Raw genomic sequence first — 22,439 nt, 5'->3', positions numbered from 1 at the left:
AGTATAAGCAAATTAAAAAAAGTTTTAAAAGTTGTAATTGATAGTAGTGATTAATGGGGTCAACATAATCAATTATTGTATTTTTACATTCATAAATGCTTTAAAAATGGCATTGCAACATTTTTGTGCATGTTAGCTAATGCATTAAATGTTAACAAGTGAAACTTTATTGGAAAGTGTACGCAAATTATCTTATTGATTCAAAAGCTTTTTTGAAACTGCATAAATAGTTGTAAGATATTTAAGAATAATTGAAATGATAACTAAACATTTGAATTAACATCAGTTCATATCGTTGAACTGATTTTTTTCACAGTTACATAATAAAGTTACATATTTACAAAGAAGGACATAAAAAAAAAAATTTAAAAACATTCTGGGTCAACATGTGGCATTTATAAATCAACCACATGGATTTAATATCTATAAGTCAGTAAATTTAGCCAAGACAATACAGAGACTAATTGATGATTTCCAGCTTTAAAGCCACATCTCCCCCCTGATGTTGTGTATAAATGAAGGACATAGTCTCATTTTCAAATCCACACATGATCTGTTTTGCCTTCAAATAATTCTGTACACACTAAAAGAAAACATAAAAGTTCATATCTGTAAGTTTTCCTCCATTTTTGCTCCGTGGTTCTGCTCCTGGAGTTGGTTTGTGTTTGTCAGATGGGAATGTTTAGATTTTTTCCCCCTGAAAACGGTCGTCTCCTCCCCGTTCTCTCCTTCTTCTTGCTCCAGTCTTCCCCTCTTCACAAAGTGCTGGATCCTGGACTCCAAACTCTGGCATCGCGGCCGCTCCAGAAGAGGCTGGTACTTCTTCTGCCTGGATCCCTCCATGAGCCAACACTGCAGAGAAGCCATCTCTAAAATACAACAACAGAAAAATAACTTTTTATAATGGTTTCAAGAGCTAATTTTAAGATAAATAGCAGGAAGTATGTTAGTATGTCACTCCAGACATCAATAGTTTCAATATGAACGCACACCTGTGTTTGTGTTCTGAAGGCCTTGGATCATGCCGAGCAGAACCTGCGTCCTGACTGCATTCTGAACCCAGTGTTGGTGCAGTGAGTTCAGGACGTGGTTCTCCTCCTCCGTTTCATTCCTCCAATTCACACCCTCAAACAGGCAGTCATACAGAACCAAAGGGTAATCCACCGCCATACTACAGAACACAGGAACTAGAATTAAAGTCGGCATGAAACGACAGTTGTGCGATTTACTTTTCTTTCCTATTGTGAGTGAAACGACTTCTGAAACAAGAATAAATGCAGAAATGGGCTTGATTTTGTCAATAGGGAATTGATTGGATGGTTGTGGTTTGCTATTGGTCAATCTCATGTGAGTGACAGGTTGCCCCGCCCTCACACCAGTAAACACATCATCAGAGAAGAGATGTCACTGCAAGAAGGATAGAAACTTATTTTGATTCAGGATTATGAGGGTATAAGAATAAAAAAAAAAACTATATGCACAGATAAATCATTTATAATAAAACCTGCATATTCCATTAAAAAAAAATTGGCCATTTTGATTTTAATGGTCATTAATTTGTTGAAATAAAACCCACCTGTATTGAGGTTTCCTTGGGTTTTTCTCCACATCCATCAGCTGATCAATGATTTCTGGAGCTTCAAGTTTCTGTCCAATCAGCAGCAGCAACGCCATCATGCAGCGAACCTGCAAAAGTAGAGATTAGTTATGATCAGAATGGGAAACTAGCTACTGCTACTACTGAATCCTGCATAGTGTACACTACATACTATCTTTTTAAAAATAAAAACAAAGATCTTTAACTCGTTGAGATGGTTTCACACTTTTAAAATGAGGTAACTTTTATATCCAGGTTTTCGAAGACAGTGGAAAGAGTTGTTGCGGAGGTTAATTAAAATGTTAAAAAATATATATAGATTTTTAGTCATTTAGCTTATTCTAAAGCTTGTTTTGTCTTATGTTAAGTCATCTTGAGGGCCCTTTGGTAAGAACCACTGCTTTAGCATTGAAGGCCTCCAGTATGAGGCGGGCTCCTTACCTGGTGATAGAGGAAAGCAAGACCTTTGACCTGGAAGACGTAGAGTTGGTGGGGGTCGTCAGGACAGGTGGGGTTGAGTTGGGCCGGCTGGACCGTGGCAGACAAGATGGTCCTTTGGAACTGCAAGACTCCATTACCAACATCCATCTTACACAGGTTCCTGAAGTCATGTGTTCCCTCGTACCTGCACGGCCAGGGAAACACAAAGAAGAAGCCATTGTGACTGAGCTCCTGAACACAGTGTCAATTAAATTAACCGCAGCTCGAACAACTCCAGAATAAAGACATGGTGTATTTTTCATCAATTCAGAAGCGTTATTTTTATTTAATCAAATGTTTAAATTAAGTTGAGTGACTGTACATAATATTCTTTAAGCAGACTTATAATGTTGAAGTGTTCATCTACTGACCGTTTAGCAGCCTCTGCCATGCGTTCCACATCCAAGTCTCCACGAGGAAAGTAGTATCTGTATGTTCTGGACTGGCAGTCGAAGCGCGCACTGAAGCCGCTTTCTACAGGGGCCCATTGCAGGATCCTGATGTCCTGTGGCAGGACTCGATTTAGGATCTTCACATAGGGTAATTCTTCCGCAGAAGCCTTGCCTTTGACCTCCACGTCAACCGGGACAGTCACACCTAAACCTCCTCCGTACTGCGTGGAGCGCAGATCAATGGATATAACCTGGAGAAGAAAATCAATATCAGGAATCCATGACTTTACAAAATATGAAAATATATTTATTATAAAGATCACAAAAACAAATGTAATGGCATAAATAATAATAATTTTTTTAAGATATTTGCAATTCATGTTATGCTTTTAGTTGTTATAATTGAACGTTTATTTTACATTATTATTATTATTGCGTCAAAATTAAATAATAAAAAAATTGGTTCTGAATATAAGTTATCAGAAACTGACAGAAATGGTCAATATCAAGAATCCATAACTTTAATAATATAATATAATATAATATAATATATATATATATATTAATTATTCTTGTTATAAGCTAATTAAATAATAAATATATATTATATATACAAAATTATTCTTGTACCAAATTGGTTCTAAATATATGTTATCAGTTATCAGACACAGTTATATAAATATATACAGAAATATAAATTAGTTAGATATATAACTTGGAGAAAAAAAATGTATATCAAGAATTCATAACTCAAGAATTCAGATTAGGAAAAAAATGCATAAATGTAATGAGTTTAATAATAAAAAATAATGAATACAATAATAAAATAATAATTTATAATAATTGTATTATTCATGTTATGCTTTTAGTTGTTACAGTTTAATTAGGTTATTATATTGGTTATCAGACACATGGAAAAAGCTGTATAATACATTATTGTTTAATCTCTATTTTCCAAGATTGTAGGAACCCTGGAAAATATGAAAACATGATGAAATTGAATATCATAAGTTGCTATTACAAAATTCAGTAAAAGCAGATCCCAGTACCTGAGAGAAAGCACTGACTCCTTTATCTGTGCGGCCGCAGCGATGATAGTTGGAGGTTTGTCTGTCCTGGATCAGTTTAGTCTTCAGCAGGGCCTCAAAAAGCCGGGCTTCGACGGTGTTGTCTGTGTTTTCTTGGACAGCGAAGCCCTGATATTGCCAGCCGAGATATGCCAGCCTCAGTGCCACATGTCTGCGAGGGTGGGAAGAGAAGTCAAAGGGCCTTTCTGCTCCTCGTTTCTTCTGTTTGGATCTGTTCTCTTCACCTTTCTGATGTTTGAAGCTGTCTGATGCTTCACTTCTCTCCTCTGTCCCAGCTCCATCTCTCTCTACTTTCAGCTGAGCTTTCAGTCTCCCCACCTCCTCTTCCAAAGCCTTCACACGAGCCAGCAGGACCTCTTCTGACATCTTTACAATAAACACAGATCTGTGAAATAAATAACAGAGAGCTCATATAACAGCTTTTCACTACAATGTGTGCATATATGTGAATGCAGTTCTTGCAAATGTTAACAATAATCAGAGATTTGTGAAATAATTCACAGTGAGCTTCACATCAGTGCAGTTCTCCAACAGATGCTCCAGTAGGATCAGTAGAGACCTAGAGGAGGTGTTTAATGTGCAAATCTCCACGTGCTTGCTTCCTATCAACTTTCTGGGCTTCCTTATCTTTTCATAAATGTATAGTTTATAAAACTACAAAAAAATTGTATAAGAATTGTACTCACATCCTTCATTAAGTTTCATGGAAATAGCGAAATAACAAATTCTGAACAGTAACTTTTACACACAGGACGGTGCATTGACTTCCGTCAAGCCACCCTTCAAAATAAAAGTCTGGACACACATACACAGACTTAAATGCACTGATTTATTCCTATGAATGTGCAATGCCTTCCTCATTGCGGTATCTTCTTCACAAAAAATAAAATAAAATAAAATAAAATGATACATGCATTTTGTTGTTTTACTGTAGTTGATTTATTTGTTTATTAAATAACAATGTAATTATTACTATACATAAGAAATATTATCGAACACCATGATTTTATTATCACAATTTAGTCTATTTAGCATTTATTTAATTATGTGCCAATTAGAGTTCCTTATCTACCTGGCCATTTTCCTTATTTTCCTTGCCACAGTTGCCTTTGGCTTTATAACTATTTTCTGTGAAGTTGTTCGATTTATTGTAATAAAATATGTGCATTTCACCGCCCATTTGAACTGGCAAGTTTAATAATAATCATCCACTCTTTGACAATTTTCTATTCCCTCATCATTTTCTTCCTGATAAACAGCATCGTTATATGTTTATGCTGTTAAACAGCCTCATAAAATCAGTTGTTTATATCATTATAGGGATCTCACACATTCAATGGAATGGAATCATGTGATGAACACAACAGAGTTTCCTCGTTTTCTTTCAATCCGGAATTCTCATTGGTTCAAGCTCCTCAGAGGCCATTGAGACAGTCTCGTGATTGGTCGTCTGCCTCCCCATTGACACACATTGCTTCCTGCTCACGCGAAGGAAATCAATAGTAGAAAAGTGTAAAGTTTTAAAACCTACATCTGTTGCACCGATGCAACTGACGTCACAGAACTCAAAATGAGACATTGTAACCGCAGCGCATTGCTCGCGCTTGTGTTTGTTACATTGTTGCAGTCGGTCTGCAGCGACTTTCATACTCTCGCGCATCTGAGAGCGAAGGCGAGCGATAAAGCTCAGTCCAGAGCTGTGGTGGACCTGCTCAGGAGACTTCTGGGAAACAGATCTCGGGATTTCATCGTGTCAGTCAACAGGACTCTGTCTAATGAAACTGTAGACGTGTGTGAGCTGCGATCCGCGAAAAACAACAAGATCGTAGCAGTGGGCAGCACGGGGGTCGCGGTGGCCACCGGGATATACAACTATCTGAAATACTTCTGCAACTGTCATGTGTCCTGGTCTGGAGATCAGTTAAATCTCCCTCGACCCCTGCCTCCTCTCACCGGCGTCCTGCGCATCAAAACACCGCACAGGTATACATGTTAAATAAAGCTTCTCCATATAGCTTGAAAAAAAGTGATTCGAGATTGAGACTATAAATCATAAGTAAAAAAGAAAGTTTCAAAATATATATAAAGCACATTCCACAGAGTATAAAATGATTTATGTTATTTTTATTTATTATTATTATTATTTATGTATTATTATTATTTGCCCAATCCATGACATCATATGTAAAAAAAAATGCCACAGATAAATGACATTACAGGGCAACTAAATGATGTCACATTAGAGGTGATTATTGTTATGTGATTTTATTGTTTGACAAGAGAACAATCGCTTGGTAAACACTCTCCAGTTTTTCTATCATAGATTAATAACTTTTGATAATTCAAGTTAATGAAGCTCTGGAGAGTGTTTCAAACCTAAATGTTCCTATGAAGCGCTCATAGCATTTACATATTTATAATTTGTCACTTTTATCATATGCATGCATTTTATTTCTTAAATCTGATATATGTTCAGCAAATTTCTTATTCCTATAGGGACTGAAGCTCATACCTGTTCCAACTATTCCAGATATTTTGATAAACAAAAATTAGATATTAGTGATATTTGCTCATTTTAATATTATTATATCGATTAACATACCTCTTTATGCCAATGGGGCAGCCTATATTAAACATCAATCCCAATCCAAATTGACTTTCACGTTCACTTTTCTCCTCTTTTCTTGCAACCTTCCATACTTGGACTAAAACAAAAATTAGATATTAGTGACATTTGCCAATTTTGATATTATCATATCGATTAACATATTCCTCTTTATGCCAGTTCAAAATAAACTGGCTGTATTTTCTCATCATTTTTGTGAATTTTGTGCAAAATGTTTTCATTTTAAATATTGTGTAAAAAAAAAATATATATATTATCAGATATTGAAAAATCCATATTGGTCAAGCACAATTGATATACTGTATATTTCTATAAAATAATTGCAAAAGGACTGACATTTAATGTCTGTTGTAGCACAGATATTAAACAAAATACTAGTAACTATCACTCGTTTTCTCAATGTGATTAAGCTGGACTATTTAATGTTTAATGTAATGTAATATAGTTCAGATTTGTGCAACTAAACCATAATTTTATGGACTAATGCACACGCTATTAGCTGTCTAGGCAAGACTGTCTATGTGTCTTTGTTCGTTTTGTTTTTTGCATGTTTCTGCAGGCATCTTGTCATTCAATAAGCAGTTGTTTTTGTTTCGTTCTTCTACATTTTCTCATGCAGATCCAATCAGGACAGCCCCAGTGTGTGTGTGTGTGTGTGTGTGTGTGTGTGTGTGTGTGTGTGTGTGTGTGTGTGTGTGTGTGTGTGTGTGTGTGTGTGTGTGTGTGTGTGTGTGTGTGTGTGTGTGTGTGTGTGTGTGTGTGTGTGTGTGTGTGTGTGTGTGTGTGTGTGTGTGTGAGAGAGATTTGCAGGCCATTGAAAAAAAAAAGCAGCATTGTTGATTCTCTCCACTATTGTCCACGCGGATGTTTTGTTGTAGCCGGACCTTTTTTGTTGTCAGATTGTGTGTTTGTCTTATTAGTTCTGCATGAGCTGGCCTGTACTATGTCACTCTCAGAGACGCCGGCGAACAGTGATTTCCACACAATGTGAATATGACATTATGAATGAGGTCATGTTCCTTACAGCTCCAAAACAGTAAATAGTCACAAGTAGGAGATAACCATCATTGAGCTGTGCCAGCAAACCTATTTCAGCAAATTCATCTATTGTAGTGTTTGTGTAACTGAAGGTTCAGGTACTATCAGAACGTGTGTACCCAGAGTTACTCCTCCGTGTGGTGGGACTGGCCGAGGTGGCAAAGGGAGATTGATTGGATGGCACTGAATGGCATAAATCTTCCACTGGCATTCACTGGACAGGAGGTGCTATGGCAAGAGGTGAGAGTATTTGTGAATTCAGTTTTATAAATGTATATTTTTCAGAGTATTGTGTTTTAGATTTGCCTGTTTTCTTTTCCTGATGTGCTGTAGGTTTATCTGTCTCTCGGTCTGAACCAGACTGAGATGGATCGCTTCTTCACAGGTCCAGCTTTCCTAGCGTGGAACCGCATGGGAAACCTGTTTCAGTGGGGAGGACCACTTCCTCAGTCTTGGCATGTCAAACAGCTCTACCTGCAGGTACTGAGCAGATAAAAAAATGTGGCATTATTTTTCAGGATTTATTTTTTTATTATTTTCTATTTAGGAATAAGCTTGAACATAGCAGTTGCGAGATATAAACTCGCAATTGTTACTTTTTTCTCGCAATTCTGACTTTATATCTTGCAATTCTGAGAAATAAAGTCAGAATAGCAAGATGTAAACACAATTGTGAGATAAAAAAAGTCGCAATTATCTTTTAAAATGTTTTGTTCTGTGGTGAAATCAAGCTTCCATACAAATGTATTGGAGTAAAGAGTGCAGATACTTATTCAAAAATGTAGTCAAGTAGAGAGTCAAAGTTGCTAATATCTTTGATATTCAATAAAACTACAAAGTAACCATAAAGATACTTAAGTATAGTAACTAATTACATTTACTCAAATACTTTACTCCACTGATATTAAGAGGCCAGATTAGACCAGAATCCAGAATATCTAAGGCACATCTAGAGGCAGTCATAGAGGCTTGTGGGTAGCAATCATACAACAAGCTTTATCAAGTTACTAAAAACATTCCAAGGACCCAGAACACTGTTGCATTATGAAAACTTTTGCATAGGCAAGCACCACCAGAAAATGTAAAAATCTAGTTGCACGTAGTCATGCATTAAAATGTTGTTATTAAAAATCTTTTAAATATTGTACCTTTTATTCCTGCAGTTTAAAATCTTGGACCGTATGAGATCTTTTGGGATGATGCCTGTATTGCCTGCTTTTTCAGGAATAGTACCTGAAGGTATTACCAGGTAATATTCCTCAAATATGTCTTTCTCACATTTTTCAGGAGTGCAGATTTCAGATCTGTTTTTGGTTGTTGTTGAGTACATTTTTACGACTGTTCGATTTCCTAAATCTTGTGTAAGATATTTCTTTGGATAATGAAAATAAGTTACATTAAATAAATCATAGTATAATAATTACTTTTTTAGTAATTTAAAATCAAAATATGAAAGTTGTTTTTACTAGGTGCCGGTCAATCGAGATTCACACAAGGTTATTAAGTGAAAGGCAAAGAGGCAGCAGCATGCTTTCTTGTCAAACTCCAATGACTGTTAAATATATTTTCCTGGACTGCCCTGTTTTTAATGTATATATTAAAAAAAAATATTCAGATATATGTTTAACTGATGTATTTAAAAAGTTTCACCTCAGTGTATTTTACAAGTTTTGTCTTGTATTAAATGTCTTGTATAGCTTTTTGTTAATTGTATGATTTCTGTTATTTACCATGAAAATAGCCTTGTCGCTAACATGGCGTTAAAAAAAAAATATATTCTGTATAATTATTTATTTGGATATGATCAGTGCAATAAAACCACTAAAGAACATATAACTTGTTTTCTTCTGTTTACCAGATATGTGAAGATAGTGTGATAGTGAAATAATCACATTTAGCAATGTCCCCTAGGTTGTTTCCCCAAGCAAACGTGACCAAGCTGAGCCCCTGGAGCCATTTTAACTGTACCTACTCCTGCGCCTTCGTCCTGGACCCACGCGACCCGCTCTTCCAGCGGATAGGAGCGCTCTTTTTGACCCAGGTCATTAAGGAGTTTGGAACAGACCACATTTACAACACAGACACCTTTAATGAGATGGTCCCAGCCTCCTCAGACCCAACTTACCTGGCGTCTATAAGCCGTGCCGTTTTCAGCACTATGACTTCAGGTAACTATGCCATTGTTACTCCGTTTTGCACCAACAAGAGTTTGTATGGAAGTGGTATTGTCCTAGATGTTGGCACATCAGATTGCATTTGCTCTAGTTTTAAAACCCACAATTGACCCGTTTCTTTTCTAAGGCACAGTTGGAGTTCCCAACCCCATGATGGGTTGAGTCATGGCGCCCTCACAACTGCTTACACAGATGCGTTGATTACTTATTCTCTCCTATTTACTCTCTCTCTTTCTGGCAGTGGACCCCCAAGCAATTTGGCTGATGCAGGGCTGGCTATTTATCAGTGACCCTTCGTTCTGGAAACCAGACCAGGTCAAGGCTTTGTTACACGGCGTCCCCCTGGGGCGCATGATTGTCCTGGATCTCTTTGCTGAATCCATGCCTGTCTACTCTTCCACAAACTCCTTCTACGGCCAGCCGTTTATCTGGTGCATGCTTCACAATTTTGGAGGGAATAGCGGTCTGTTTGGAACGGTGGAGAGCATTAACTCCGGCCCCTTCAATGCCATCCGCTTCCCGAATTCAACCCTAGTGGGTTTGGGTTTGACTCCCGAAGGCATCGAACAGAATCCAGTTGTTTACGAACTCATGACTGAGCTGGCCTGGCGCAAAGAACCTGTCAACCTTTCCAAGTGGGTATCACTGTACGCCTTGCGGCGCTACGGTACCATGGATGAGAACCTGACAGTGGCCTGGCAACTCTTGTTTCATAGCGTCTACAACTGCACTCTTCCAAAATACAAGAACCACAACCGGAGTCCTTTGGTACATCGGCCGTCCCTGCACATGCAAACAGACATTTGGTATAAACCGGCTGACTTCTACAAGGCATGGAAGCTTCTGTTCGAGGCATCACCAGGGTTAGTCACTCTGGAAACCTTCCGGTATGATCTTGTGGACGTGACGCGACAAGCTCTTCAGCTTCTTACGACTGAATTCTACAAGGAAATACGGAATGCTTTCCAGGTAAACACAAACGTAATGGTTATGGTTGATACTGATGAACTAGCAAACCAGTCCTACTAGATTACAAGTTGAAAATTTAAAGGGATAGTTCCCCCAAAAATTTTAATTTTGTCATGTGTCATTAATTACTCAACCCTCATGTCGTGTCATTTAATCGTATATATCGCACAATAATCATTGATCAGCGAACATAAACAGAAGCTCAACTGTACTTGCTCAAAGCTCAAACGTGATGCGTAACACGAGAATGAACCTCATTGGTTCCTGCTGAAGCTCAAACATGATGCGTAACACAAGATTGAACCTCATCGGTTCTTGCTGAAGCTCAAACGTGCTGCGTAACACGAGAATGAACCTCATTGGTTCCTTCAAGTCAAGCGAACATGCCTGAGCTTCCTTGACCAAATTTGAATTGAACGGTTTAGTCCAAATTTTCTGAAGAGACTCGATCGCTTATATGATGAATGCTTGAATTTAGGCTTTTATACACATTCTGCTTTCACATTACCAATTTTCCATGTGAAACGTGCTCTGTTTCAAACTTACACTGCCATTGTGAAAGCCAAGTAGTGTGTACAAAATGACATCTTTGAGGTATTATTTTCTTTGTTCGATTCTCAGGCCCAAAAGCTTCCTGACCTCCTGACCGCTGGTGGTGTGCTTGTCTACGATCTCTTACCTGAACTGGACCGCCTCCTTTCCAGCAACGAACACTTCCTTTTGGGAGTGTGGCTTGAGCAGGCTCAGTCTCAGGGTGTGGACGAGCACGAGGCACAGCTGTATGATATAAACGCACGAAATCAGATCACCCTATGGGGACCCGATGGGGAAATCCAGGACTACGCCAGCAAGGAGTGGGGTGGTCTAGTGGAAGACTATTATTTACAGCGCTGGGGCTTGTTTGTTAATACGCTAGTGGAGTGTCTGGACAGAGGAAGACCCTTCAAACAGGACGTGTTCAACCAGGCCGTGTTCCAGGTTGAGAAAGGGTTCGTCTACAACCAGAGGAAATATCCATCCAAACCACTAGGCAACACATATGACATTGCACGACGGATCTTCCTCAAATACTACCCTTATGCACTGAAAAGCCTAAAATAAAGAGAACTTGATGAGTTTGATCCACAGAAATCCACCATAAAACATTTAGGTATCAAACTGATATGGTGGCCAACAATGGTCAAAACACCAGCTTGCATTTTATTTATCTTTTTACTTTTCTTTTAAAATGATGCCTAAACTATTATGAGAGACTAACATGACATTCTAAGAAGTTTTGTAGAAACTCCTGATTGCTTTATATATCAGATACTGAGGATTATTGCATTATGAATGTGTTTTTGCAAAAGCACGGTGCCACTGAGAATGTCAGCAGCACAGCAACCATTTTAATTGTTGAATTTTTCAGGCCTGAAACAAATGATGTCCAAGTATGCAATCTAGTAAGCTCAGTTTTGCACAACCTTCTTAATGCAATGCAAGTACACTTTGCATTCTCAGTGAGCATTAGCAATGGCAAGAAGAACAATCCTCATCTATCTGCCCTTGAGTACTGTTGTCAATATTCTTGCAATGAGTTGGCCAAGGATTTGTATCTGTATTTGCGTGTTGTTTCTGGCCTTAGTCTTAACACTGTGCTAGTACAGAAAAATGTTGTGCATTTGTTTCAGGTTTCTGATGACATTTCAGGTTTTTTATGTATGTCAAATATACTGTATGTACTTAATCTATTTTGTCACCCCTACAAATTTTTGTGAAATGGGGAAAAAAATATCATAGACAATACATGGTTATATGCATTGTTGTCGCTGCTTTGTTATATTAAAAGAAACTGGGTCATTCCTCCTGTCTGGATCTGCCAGACAAAATACTGCTACAGAAGTTGGCTGACATTATAAAATGGATGCACAAATATCTTTGAAAGGAGCCTGGGAAACATTGGAAGTTTATTACAATATTCATATTGAGTAAAAAAAAAAAAAATTGGTTGTGGACATTGTTTAGATTTTTTTTTTTTTTACAGTCTACAATTGTATTTTTTTTTTTTTTTTTTTTTGTTAATCTGCACAGACAGATAGTCACTAAGACCTTGCACATTAGAAACTTCTGAATTAAAAAGGTATTTTTGTATTTTTGTCAAATAAAATCTGTACTTTTAATACTTTTTAGTGGTCTGTCATAAGTACAGTCAAAGGCCCTCCAATGAAGTAGTTATTATTATATTATTGTTGTTGGTATTGAAGTTGTTCTCTCATTTCTGTAGGACTCAAGAAAGTTCCATTTTTTACGCCTAGTCCCAGAGTAAAATGGATGCTTGAGCTGTTTTAATCGCAAGCAACTTGTTATTTTTCTAAGGCACGTTTATAAAAGCTACTCAAATGTCCTATTTGAACTCAGGCCTAATTCTGTCATAATCTAAGACCTGTCTGTGAAACCAGGCCATTGTGTTTCTAGCCCTGTTAAGGTGAAGTGTGAAAATATTTCTATGAATTTCTGAATAATTTCCTCACTAGAACTTGATCTGAAAAGTGGGATTATTTCAGAAATAACATTTTATGCTGATAAAAAATAATAATTTGTCTTAAATAATTTGAAATGACAAGAAGAGAAATGTTCATATTTGGTGACAAATTAGTTCGTAAGCATTGAGGGAATTGAAAACCTTTATAAACTACATTTCCCATGATTCATTAGGGCAGGAACTCTCTCTGGTAGCCAATCAGCAGTCAGTATTCCAGCACATGGCCGTCTAGGTCAACTGGACATGAGTTCGCTCTCCTGAGCAAAACATTAGTGTTTTACATGGTCATTATGACGAAGGCTGATATTAGACAGTTGTCTTCTGCAATATTATTCCGCATTTAGCATTTCTCAACTCCCTAATCGGCAGAATATTCAAGGTATGTTTTGCTGAAGTAGTCTGGTGTTACTGTGTGTTTTTCCGGATCAGCTGTGTTGTTTTTGCACTAACCTGGAATAATTCATCGATAGGAAGTGTAAGAGCTCAGCAATTTTTCAATGTCTGTTGCTTTAAATTAATAAACGATTCAGTAAATTAGTTATTGAAGGTATTTACGTATGTGTATGAAATTTCCACTATTTTGTTCTTAATATTAGTAATTTCTTTATTGAATTTTATCAAATGATCCAAGACTAAGAGCAATATTTCTATTCTATTCTAATTATTATGGTAATTTTTTTAATCATGTTTGATTGAATTCATTTAAAATTGCACGATTCTATTTTATTTTTAATTTCTATAGCGCCTTTTCAGAGAATAAATGCGCTTTACAATAGTAGTACATTAATACATAGACAATGAACAGTTGTAAGCAAAAACAAAAGATGATAACATTTAATAGATAAAAACATAACTACATAATCATTTATTTATTTGTGGTATTTATTAGTTGCAAAGTGAGTATGTAAAATATGCATTTTCAAATGTATCTATAGAACTGCATAAAGCAGTTGTCCATGATCTCTGTGAAATGTGTTATATCTGTATTATATCTTCCAGCATCTCAGACCAGAAAGTCACCATCAGCTGTCAATCATGTCCATGTTCAGCACCGGTATCCTGGTCCTTACGTCTCCACTACACGTTCTTCCTCTCCGCATAGCGCCTGTACTCACGTCTGCCGCCCAGGTGGTTGAGCGCACGCTTTATGTCCATCTTCACCCCGGCCTGAACCTGGGCACAGGTGGGCAGGTGCGGCCAGTCTACATCCCGCCCTTAGGTGATCTTTGCACTCTCATCTCCCGCCTTTACAGCAACGCAGCTGACATTTGCGCACACCTTGACGTCAGGGTCCTGCTCACTAATGTCCGTGGCCAACTGGCACCACTGAGCGGAAACAACGGCCCGTTTCCCACCCCACAGACGCTGTCCCACTCGCCAGAGGTAGTGCTGACAGACTTCCCCATCCAGGATTCAGGCCAGTCCTCGCTGGTCACCCAGTGCTTGCAGAAGTACGCAGGTCACTGCTACGTCTGCACCTCGAGTCTCTCATCTGTGCTTCTGTACCCGCGACTAAAAGAGGTTAGCGGTGAGGAAGATGATGATAGAGGAGGAAGAGGTGCACAATTAAACCCCTTAGAGACGTTCAGTGATGTGGTTGTTGGAGGCACTTTTGACCGTCTACATGGCGCCCACAAGACCCTGCTGAATATTTCCTGTCTGCTGGCCAACAGACGCTTCGTCATTGGTGTGTGTGACCAGGAACTACTAAAAAGTAAGTGGAGACCCTCTAGAAAGCTTTGCAAGGTTGTTGGATGAATAACTAGTCTAATAAAATGTCTACTGTGTTCTGTAGAGCTGCTTATACACTGTTATAAAGGTTCTGTATTAGCATTGATGGTTCCATGAAGAACTTTTAACATCCATAGAACCTTTCCATTGTACTAAAATGTCTTTATAGTGGAAAAAGGTTGTTTATATTATTAAAATGTTGTTACACTTAGAAAAAAAAAAATTCTTTTAAGAACTGTTCACTGAAAGGTTCTTTGGGGAACCAAAAATGGTTCTTTAAGGCATTTCTGTGAAGAAAAAAAAAACTTTTTGGAACCTTTATTTTTAAAGTCCCCATGAAACCAAAATTGAAGTTTTTGGCTTTTAGTATGAATATGTTAGCCTTACTGTTATACTGCTATAATCTAGTGTGCTCCAAAACAATGACTAAATTTGGATTTATAAGCATTCAAAACTTAGTCTCTCTTCTGTCAATATGGATCAATGATTTTGATGACATCACTCTGCACTTCAGCTTCTCATCAGCTTTTCTGTCCAGTCAAACGCTCTCTTGAATCTGAAGCTCCGCCCCCCTACATTATAAATACCCGATGAAGATGCGGCTGAAATCAGCCACTTGTTCACGCATTTACTATTTTCTACATGGTGAGTAGCACATAGTGCACTATATAGGGGATAGGGAACGATTCAGACAGTGTAAATATACTTCCTACTGGGGCGAATGAAGTCTGGTTTCACGTTAGTGTCACGCGAACGGTCCAGAGACACGACATCACAGAGCGGATCATATGATCAAGTTGGCGCAGACAAAAACCTCCCAAGAAAATCATTTGAATTCTACTCAGAATGCTGTATTTTAAAGCAATTTGGAAGAGATTAGGAGGAGAAACGGATAGAGATTAGGAGGAAACACAGATAGAGATTAGGAGGAAACTCAACGGCTCTGGCCGAGCTGTGATATAAACGAAACGCTATTGGTTACTTAACAAAAGGGGAGGAGCTGTTTGATATGTCCCGCCCTGTCTTCCTATTTCAGTGGAAATTACGTCAACACATTGAACAATGCTGCGCATTTCAAGGCACTTCGGTGGGACTTTAGGTGTGCCGCTAAATTGAACAATTTCATAATTGATGAACTTTACACAGTTATTGAACTGAACTGAATAAACACTGAACTGACTTTATCTGAATGACACTCTTGTCTATTTAGAACTGCTTTACTGCAGAATTTGTCCCATATTTGATGGTTTGCATCATTGATTCTGTAATTTCCCTGTTTATGACTGTGAAGCTGCTTTGAAACTGAATCTGTATTGTGTACTTCTGAGCCAAGCCCAAAAAAGCTTTTAATTGTCTTAACCACAAATGATTGGTCAGGAAATTAGCCAAATTTAAGCAAATGCACTAATTAAAAAGTCATTGCTCTCTCAGAATTTTTTTTTGGCAGAATATGGCTAAAGACTTTTCTGTGTTTGGTTACTTTATCTACAGTATTTGTGCAATTCTTGCTAATTTCCTGACCTGTGATTTGTGATTAAAATGGTTTAAACCCTTAAAAGACCACAAAATATTTAGCCATTTTTGACTTGTCACTTTTTTTTCTTTTTTCTTTGCCCAGGAGTGTGTATAAATAAATGTGACTTGACTTGACTAGTGTTCGAGACGTTTTGCCACCATTGTTATCAACTGATAAACCACTTGGAACTGTGGCGAAACAGTTTGAACCACACAAAAAAACTGTCTAATCTTGTATATTTATTCTTATTTTCTGACTCTAATGTGTAGATAAGGTCTTGAAGGAGTTGATAGAGCCATACGATCAGCGCGTGCAGAAGCTCCAGGACTTTTTGAACGACGTCAAACCATCGCTCAAGTATGAAATCGTTCCTCTCTCGGACCCCTTTGGCCCCTCTATAACCGACCCTGAGCTGCAGTGCATTGTGGTCAGCGAGGAGACGAGGAAAGGGGGTGAAGCTGTCAACAGGAAGCGTGTGGAAAATGTGAGAACGTTGGTTGTTTTCTGATGCCTATAAAAAAAATATTTTGTCGTTATACCAGAAAACCACAATCGTGACATACAGTAGCTCAAATGTATTTTGGACACTTAAAAATATATTAATTCCATTATGTTATTTAGATAATAAAACAAATATACGCTATGGTTCAAAAGTTTGGGGTTAGTTTGATTTATTAAATTTTTTTATGAAGGAAAATAATACAATCTAAATTGACAGTAAACCCATTTATAATGTTATAAACGATTTCTATTTCCAATAAATTCCACTTTATTTATCAAAGAATCTCAAAGAACTTCTTGAGAAGCAAATCGGCATATTAGGATGATTTCTGAAGGATCATGTGACACTGAAGACTGGAGTAATGATGCTGAAAATTCAGCTTTAATCCCAGGAATAAATTACATTTTAAAATATATTCAAATAGAAAACAATTATTTCAAATCGTAACAATATTTCACAATTTTTATTGTATTTTTGTTCAAATAAATGCAGCCTTGGTGAGCAGAAGCTTTCAAAAACTTAAAAAAAAATCTTACAGACCCCAAACTTTTGTACAATAGTGTTTTATATAATATTAAGAACTTAAGTTTATACATTATAATGTTTATAAATCAAAGTATTTTGCTCTGGAAGTTTGATGTGCATTTGTTGTCACCACTCACATGTTGAATCCTCAGTAAGTCATAAACTAGACGTTTGTGATCTTTGAACTTACTATGTGGACCACAGTGCGTTTGGACTTTGCTGTTGTCTGCTTTTGGTCATTTATTTATTTACAGTGTTGGTGTCTGTGCAGGGATTGGCCGAACTGGTTCTGTATGAGATCCAGCTGTTGAAAGACGCCCATCACGCTGACATCGAGGAGGAGAAGATCAGTTCTTCCAGCCTGAGAACACGATTGCTGGGAACGCTGCTCAAACCTCCATCTGTATGAACATCCCAGTCACTCGTTAATACTTCATTCATTCATATTCACTAGTACTTAAAAAATTCCACATTCACATAATGTTCTTTATCTGTACATCCATCTATCATTCATTATTAGTCAATAACTGTCATATTTATGCATCCTTTGAAACTGGTATATTTTATCTATAGCATGTATTATTGGAAAAGGTGTGTGTGCATGAGGAGTTAGTGAATATAGTGTGTTCCTCATCAGGATGAATGGTTACATAGGAGACCTATCAGGTGGTTTCGTGTCCCTGAGATGTTTTTTTAAGTCCAGGATTATGGACATAAAGCTTGTTTAGCAGAAAGAGTGACAGACCTTATTCTGTCTCCTCATTAATTTAAAGACGAGTCATGGCAGTGTGACTGCTGGTGTAATTTAATGAAGGATATTCAGTCATGTGGATCTTGTTGATCATGTGATAACTGATTTGGCTCAGCTGCCACTGCTTTTTATTTTGCCTTCCCTTTTGAGATTATGTATTTACTCATATACTCTAAAGTTTAAATGTTTTGGGTCGGAGAAATTAAAATGTTTTCAAATGCTCACTGCATTTATTTGATCAAAAATACAGAAATATAGTAATATTATTACAATTTAGAATATTATTTGTATTTTAAAATGTAATTTATTCCTGTGATCAAAGCTGAATTTTTTAGCATCATTACTCCAGTCTTCAGTGTCACATGATCCTTCAGAAATCATTCTAATATGATGATTTGCTGCTCAAGGAACATTTCTGATTATTATTATTGTCAGTGTTGAACAAAAGAACAGCGTTTATTTGAAATAGAAATCTTTTTCTAATATTATAAATGTCTTTACTCTCACTTGACTTTTGATCTATTTAATGCATCCTTGCTGAATAAAAGGATACATTTCTTTAAAAAATTCCTAACCCCAAACCTTTCAACGATAGTGTACATATGTTCATATGTATGCTTATGTTGTAATGAGCAATTATTCATGTAACCTTTTTTAAAGATCAAATTAAATATTTCAAAAACTAAATGGGTTCCTTTAGATAACTAAAGTGTAGACGTATTAATATTTTTGTAATTTTTTGTCATGTGACATTTAAAATATTATAAAAAATGATAATTTGATCATATGTGATGTCATATATTTTAGCATTTAACTTAGCGTCAACATTTTTAATTCTTGGTCTGGTTTCAAAAAAGATTCAATGAATTGTTTATTACTTTGATTCTATCCACATAGTTCTTGTAGATCTTGGTTTGATTTCCTGTTCTTGTGTTTGCAGCCGCAGCCGGATCTGTCTCTGGACCCGTATGTGATTGGTCTGACGGGCGGCAGCGGGTCGGGCAAGAGCTCAATAGCACTCAGACTGGAGGGTCTCGGTGCCGCGCGGATCGACTGCGATCAGCTCGGTCATGAGGTGTACCTGCCGGGAACATCTGCCTATCAGAAGGTCATCCAGGAGTTCGGTCCAGGTAGGGAGAGGAGACCTCGAAATTACCTAAAAGAAATGAGTTCACTTCACTCATATATTACTGAATGTTCATTGTACTTATAGGAAAAAAAGGTAACGTGAGCTCAGCTGAATAAGCTGAATGAGTTGCAGTAGATTTCAAGTTCCCAGCATGCTTTGCGTCAGACTGTATAAGGAGAATAACACTGTAAAAAAAAGATATATAATGAGTAAGTCATAGCAACATATGTTTTCCCATTACTTTAACTCATTGAAATAATTTCAACATCATTTTCTAAGTCATACAAGATTTAACTTGGCAATTAAAACAAAAAGAGTTGAAATTACTTGTACAGCCAATTTTATACTTAAAATATAAGGCAGCAACTGAACTTTAATTGGGGACATTTTGTACCGTAAAATGTTTGAGTTAATAGTATGCTTATGCAATCAAATTGTATGAGTTTGATCAGTGTTTCAATTAAATTGCATTTAACATGTTTGTGTAATACAAAATCAAAATGTGAAGTTCTACTCGTTTAACTTGGAAATAATTTGATATAGTAAAAAAATGACTAATGCGAACATATTGGGGTTTATAGTGTGATGAATCTCAGTTTGTATTGGCCTTCTGCAGATTTTCCCCCACAGAAAACGTGAAAAATGTCAGTTAATCGATGTTTTGTTTCTCTTTGCCGTCAGATACTGTTAATGAGGATAAGACCATTAACAGACGAGTACTGGGGGGAAAGGTATTTGGTAACCAGGTAAGTTAACCGCTGATTAATATAACTGAATTCAGAACACGTAGTTTTCGTCCTGTTCATATTGTGTTTGTGTGCATGTTTCTGTATGTGTTTTCCAGGAGCGTCTGAAAGCTCTGACAGATATTGTGTGGCCTGAGATTGCTCTGCTGGTGAAGAAAAGAATTAAACAAGCAAAAGAACAGGGTGAAGCATTTCATCTCTCATCCATTGTTCTGTTTTAAATTGTACATCTTTTCTGGGTGAGTGTGATTCATTCTCTCTGTTCCTGGTTTCAGGTAAGCGTGTTTGCGTGGTGGATGCGGCTGTGTTGCTCGAGGCGGGATGGACATATTTGGTGCATGAGGTTTGGGTGGCCACCATCCCAGAGGAAGAGGTACCACAATGTTTATATAGCCACACCGATTATTTTATTTTTAAATATTGTAAGGTTGAAAAGACTGAGACCACTTTCTGAGATTCAAAATCAGTTTTACACCAGGAAAAAACACGTTTTGAAAAATGTTAAACAAAGAAGCATGCGAACAACCTGAAATATTAAAATAATCAGTAATATTGTAAAATATTTGTACAATTCAAAAAACTGTTTTCCATTGTAATATGAATTTTCAGCATCATTACTCCAGTCTTCAGTGTCACATGATCCTTCACAAATCATAATAATATGCTGATTTGCTGCTCAAGAAACATTTATCATTTGAAATCACTTGTGTTGAAAAAGTTGTACATGTAAATTGTGATACATTTTTTTCAGTATTCTTTTATGGACATAGTTCAAAAGTACAGCATTTATTTGAAATTAAATTTTTGTATAACTAAAAATGTCCATTTAATCAATTTAATGCATCCTTGCTCAATAAAAGTATTAATTTATGGCCAAAAAAAAAAAATTTAACGGTACTGTAAGTGCTAGTGGCATTGATCACGTGACTCTTTGTACATTTTATGCTGATAATATAATTTGTAAAGAAAAAGTTATTTTTGCTAAATATCACAGACTTTTGCATCCCACTGTGTGTGAATATGTATGTGTGTGTGTGTATATAATATATATATATATACACACACACACACACACACACACACATATATATATATATATATATATATATATATATACTCACACACACACATATATATATATATATATATATATATACTCGCACACATATATATATATATATATATATATATATACTCACACACATCACATATATATACACACACATCATATATATATATATATATATATATACACACACATATATATATATATATATATATATATATATACACACACACACACACACATATATATATATATGAATGAAGAGTTCAGATGCAAAAGCCTCTTAAGTGCCATCTGAAATTTTCTTCTAGAATGATCATTTTTATCAAGCTCGTATATTTAAGTTCAATAATTTCACTTAAATGGCAATGCAAATTACCTATTAATTGTCATTTAAGTGAAATTACTTAAATATACGAGCTTGATAAAAATGATCATTCTAGAAGAAAATTTAAGATGGCACTTAGAGGCTTTTGCATCTGAACTCTTCATATACACACACATATATATATATAAATATATATATATATATATACACACACATATATATATACACACACATATATACACATACAGTCCACCAGGACCAAATACCAGTGACATGCTAAAACTATTCAGAGAGTTGTCATGATTGAAATAATATTGGGATTTTAGATGTTAACACTCTCTGTCTCAGGCAGTGAAGCGTATAGTCCAGCGTGACGGTGTGAAGGAGGAAGACGCCTTGAGGAGGCTGAAGAGTCAGTGGCCGAATGCTAAGCTGATAGAGCATGCTAACGTAGTGCTGTGCACACTGTGGGAACCTGACGTTACTCAGAGACAGGTATACGCCTAACACAATGGATGTGCTTTATTAACCTCAAAACATGCAGCGGATCAATAATGCATGCGTGTCTCCCTAGGTATTGAAAGCCTGGAATCTTTTACAGCATCGGATTCAAAAGAGGCAAGAGACAACCAGATCTTCACTCTGAGTGCTTGACAGACTTCTCTGTTAAAGCATAACCAGATCAACACTTTCAGAATTTTGTGAAATATTAACAGTTTTTCTTAGTTGATCATTTCAGAAGCATAAACCTGTTCTTTTAATCATTTATCTTGTTGCATCAAAAGCCTGCATTCTTCTTAAGCAAATGAGCCAGTATCGGTTATAGCTCTTTTGATGATCATGAGCTCTTTTACATACAGTTTACCAACTATTCTTGTGCCTATTGTCAGAAATAGTTTATTTTGAGTTTTCACCATCTCATTTTACTTAAGTTATTTTCACTGAAAAAGGCTTTGACATGATTGGTGTAGAGCAGGGTTTCTCAAACTCGGTCCTGGAGGGCCACTGTCCTGCACAGTTTAGCTCCAACCCTGATCAAACACACCTGAACAAGCTAATCAATGTCTTCAGGATCACTAGAAACTCACAGCTAGGTGTGTTTGATCAGGGTTGGAGCTAAACTGTGCAGGACAGTGGCCCCCCAGGACCGAGATTGAGAAACCCTGGTGTAGATGATACATGAAGATGGTTATTAATCTATATTGTGCCTCATGAAAACCAAAGTTAAAAATGAATGTCAGATTAACCCACAATAGACAA

The 22,439-nt window shown here is 36.8% G+C and overlaps 3 protein-coding genes across 3 annotated transcripts; 2 read left to right on the top strand and 1 right to left on the bottom strand.

The window, feature by feature from the left end:
• Positions 1-144: 144 nt before the first annotated feature.
• On the bottom strand, positions 145-4,345 carry pus3 (pseudouridylate synthase 3). The gene is made up of 7 exons (XM_082184160.1): positions 4,244-4,345; positions 3,519-3,942; positions 2,449-2,720; positions 2,039-2,222; positions 1,577-1,686; positions 993-1,171; positions 145-869 (listed from the first exon to the last, which is right to left on the bottom strand). Exons 2-7 carry the CDS (start codon positions 3,921-3,923, stop codon positions 604-606), a joined length of 1,416 nt encoding a protein of 471 aa, XP_082040286.1. The 5' UTR covers positions 3,924-3,942; positions 4,244-4,345; the 3' UTR covers positions 145-603.
• Positions 4,346-5,006: 661 nt separating this feature from the next.
• Positions 5,007-12,528, top strand: naglu (N-acetylglucosaminidase, alpha). The gene is made up of 7 exons (XM_082184631.1): positions 5,007-5,540; positions 7,314-7,461; positions 7,555-7,701; positions 8,385-8,470; positions 9,133-9,389; positions 9,637-10,364; positions 10,986-12,528. Exons 1-7 carry the CDS (start codon positions 5,128-5,130, stop codon positions 11,463-11,465), a joined length of 2,259 nt encoding a protein of 752 aa, XP_082040757.1. The 5' UTR covers positions 5,007-5,127; the 3' UTR covers positions 11,466-12,528.
• Positions 12,529-13,095: 567 nt separating this feature from the next.
• Positions 13,096-21,947, top strand: coasy (CoA synthase). Its single transcript, XM_082184126.1, has 10 exons — positions 13,096-13,264; positions 13,885-14,599; positions 16,402-16,616; positions 17,431-17,562; positions 18,851-19,040; positions 19,721-19,785; positions 19,884-19,968; positions 20,061-20,158; positions 21,528-21,674; positions 21,754-21,947. Exons 2-10 carry the CDS (start codon positions 13,921-13,923, stop codon positions 21,823-21,825), a joined length of 1,683 nt encoding a protein of 560 aa, XP_082040252.1. The 5' UTR covers positions 13,096-13,264; positions 13,885-13,920; the 3' UTR covers positions 21,826-21,947.
• The last annotated feature ends 492 nt before the right edge of the window (positions 21,948-22,439 follow it).

Source organism: Leuciscus leuciscus (assembly GCF_965113295.1).
Source record: "Leuciscus leuciscus genome assembly, chromosome: 11".
Lineage (NCBI taxonomy): Eukaryota > Metazoa > Chordata > Actinopteri > Cypriniformes > Leuciscidae > Leuciscus > Leuciscus leuciscus.
Note: the sequence above shows the minus strand (reverse complement) of the source record. Positions and strands in the feature narration are given on the sequence as shown.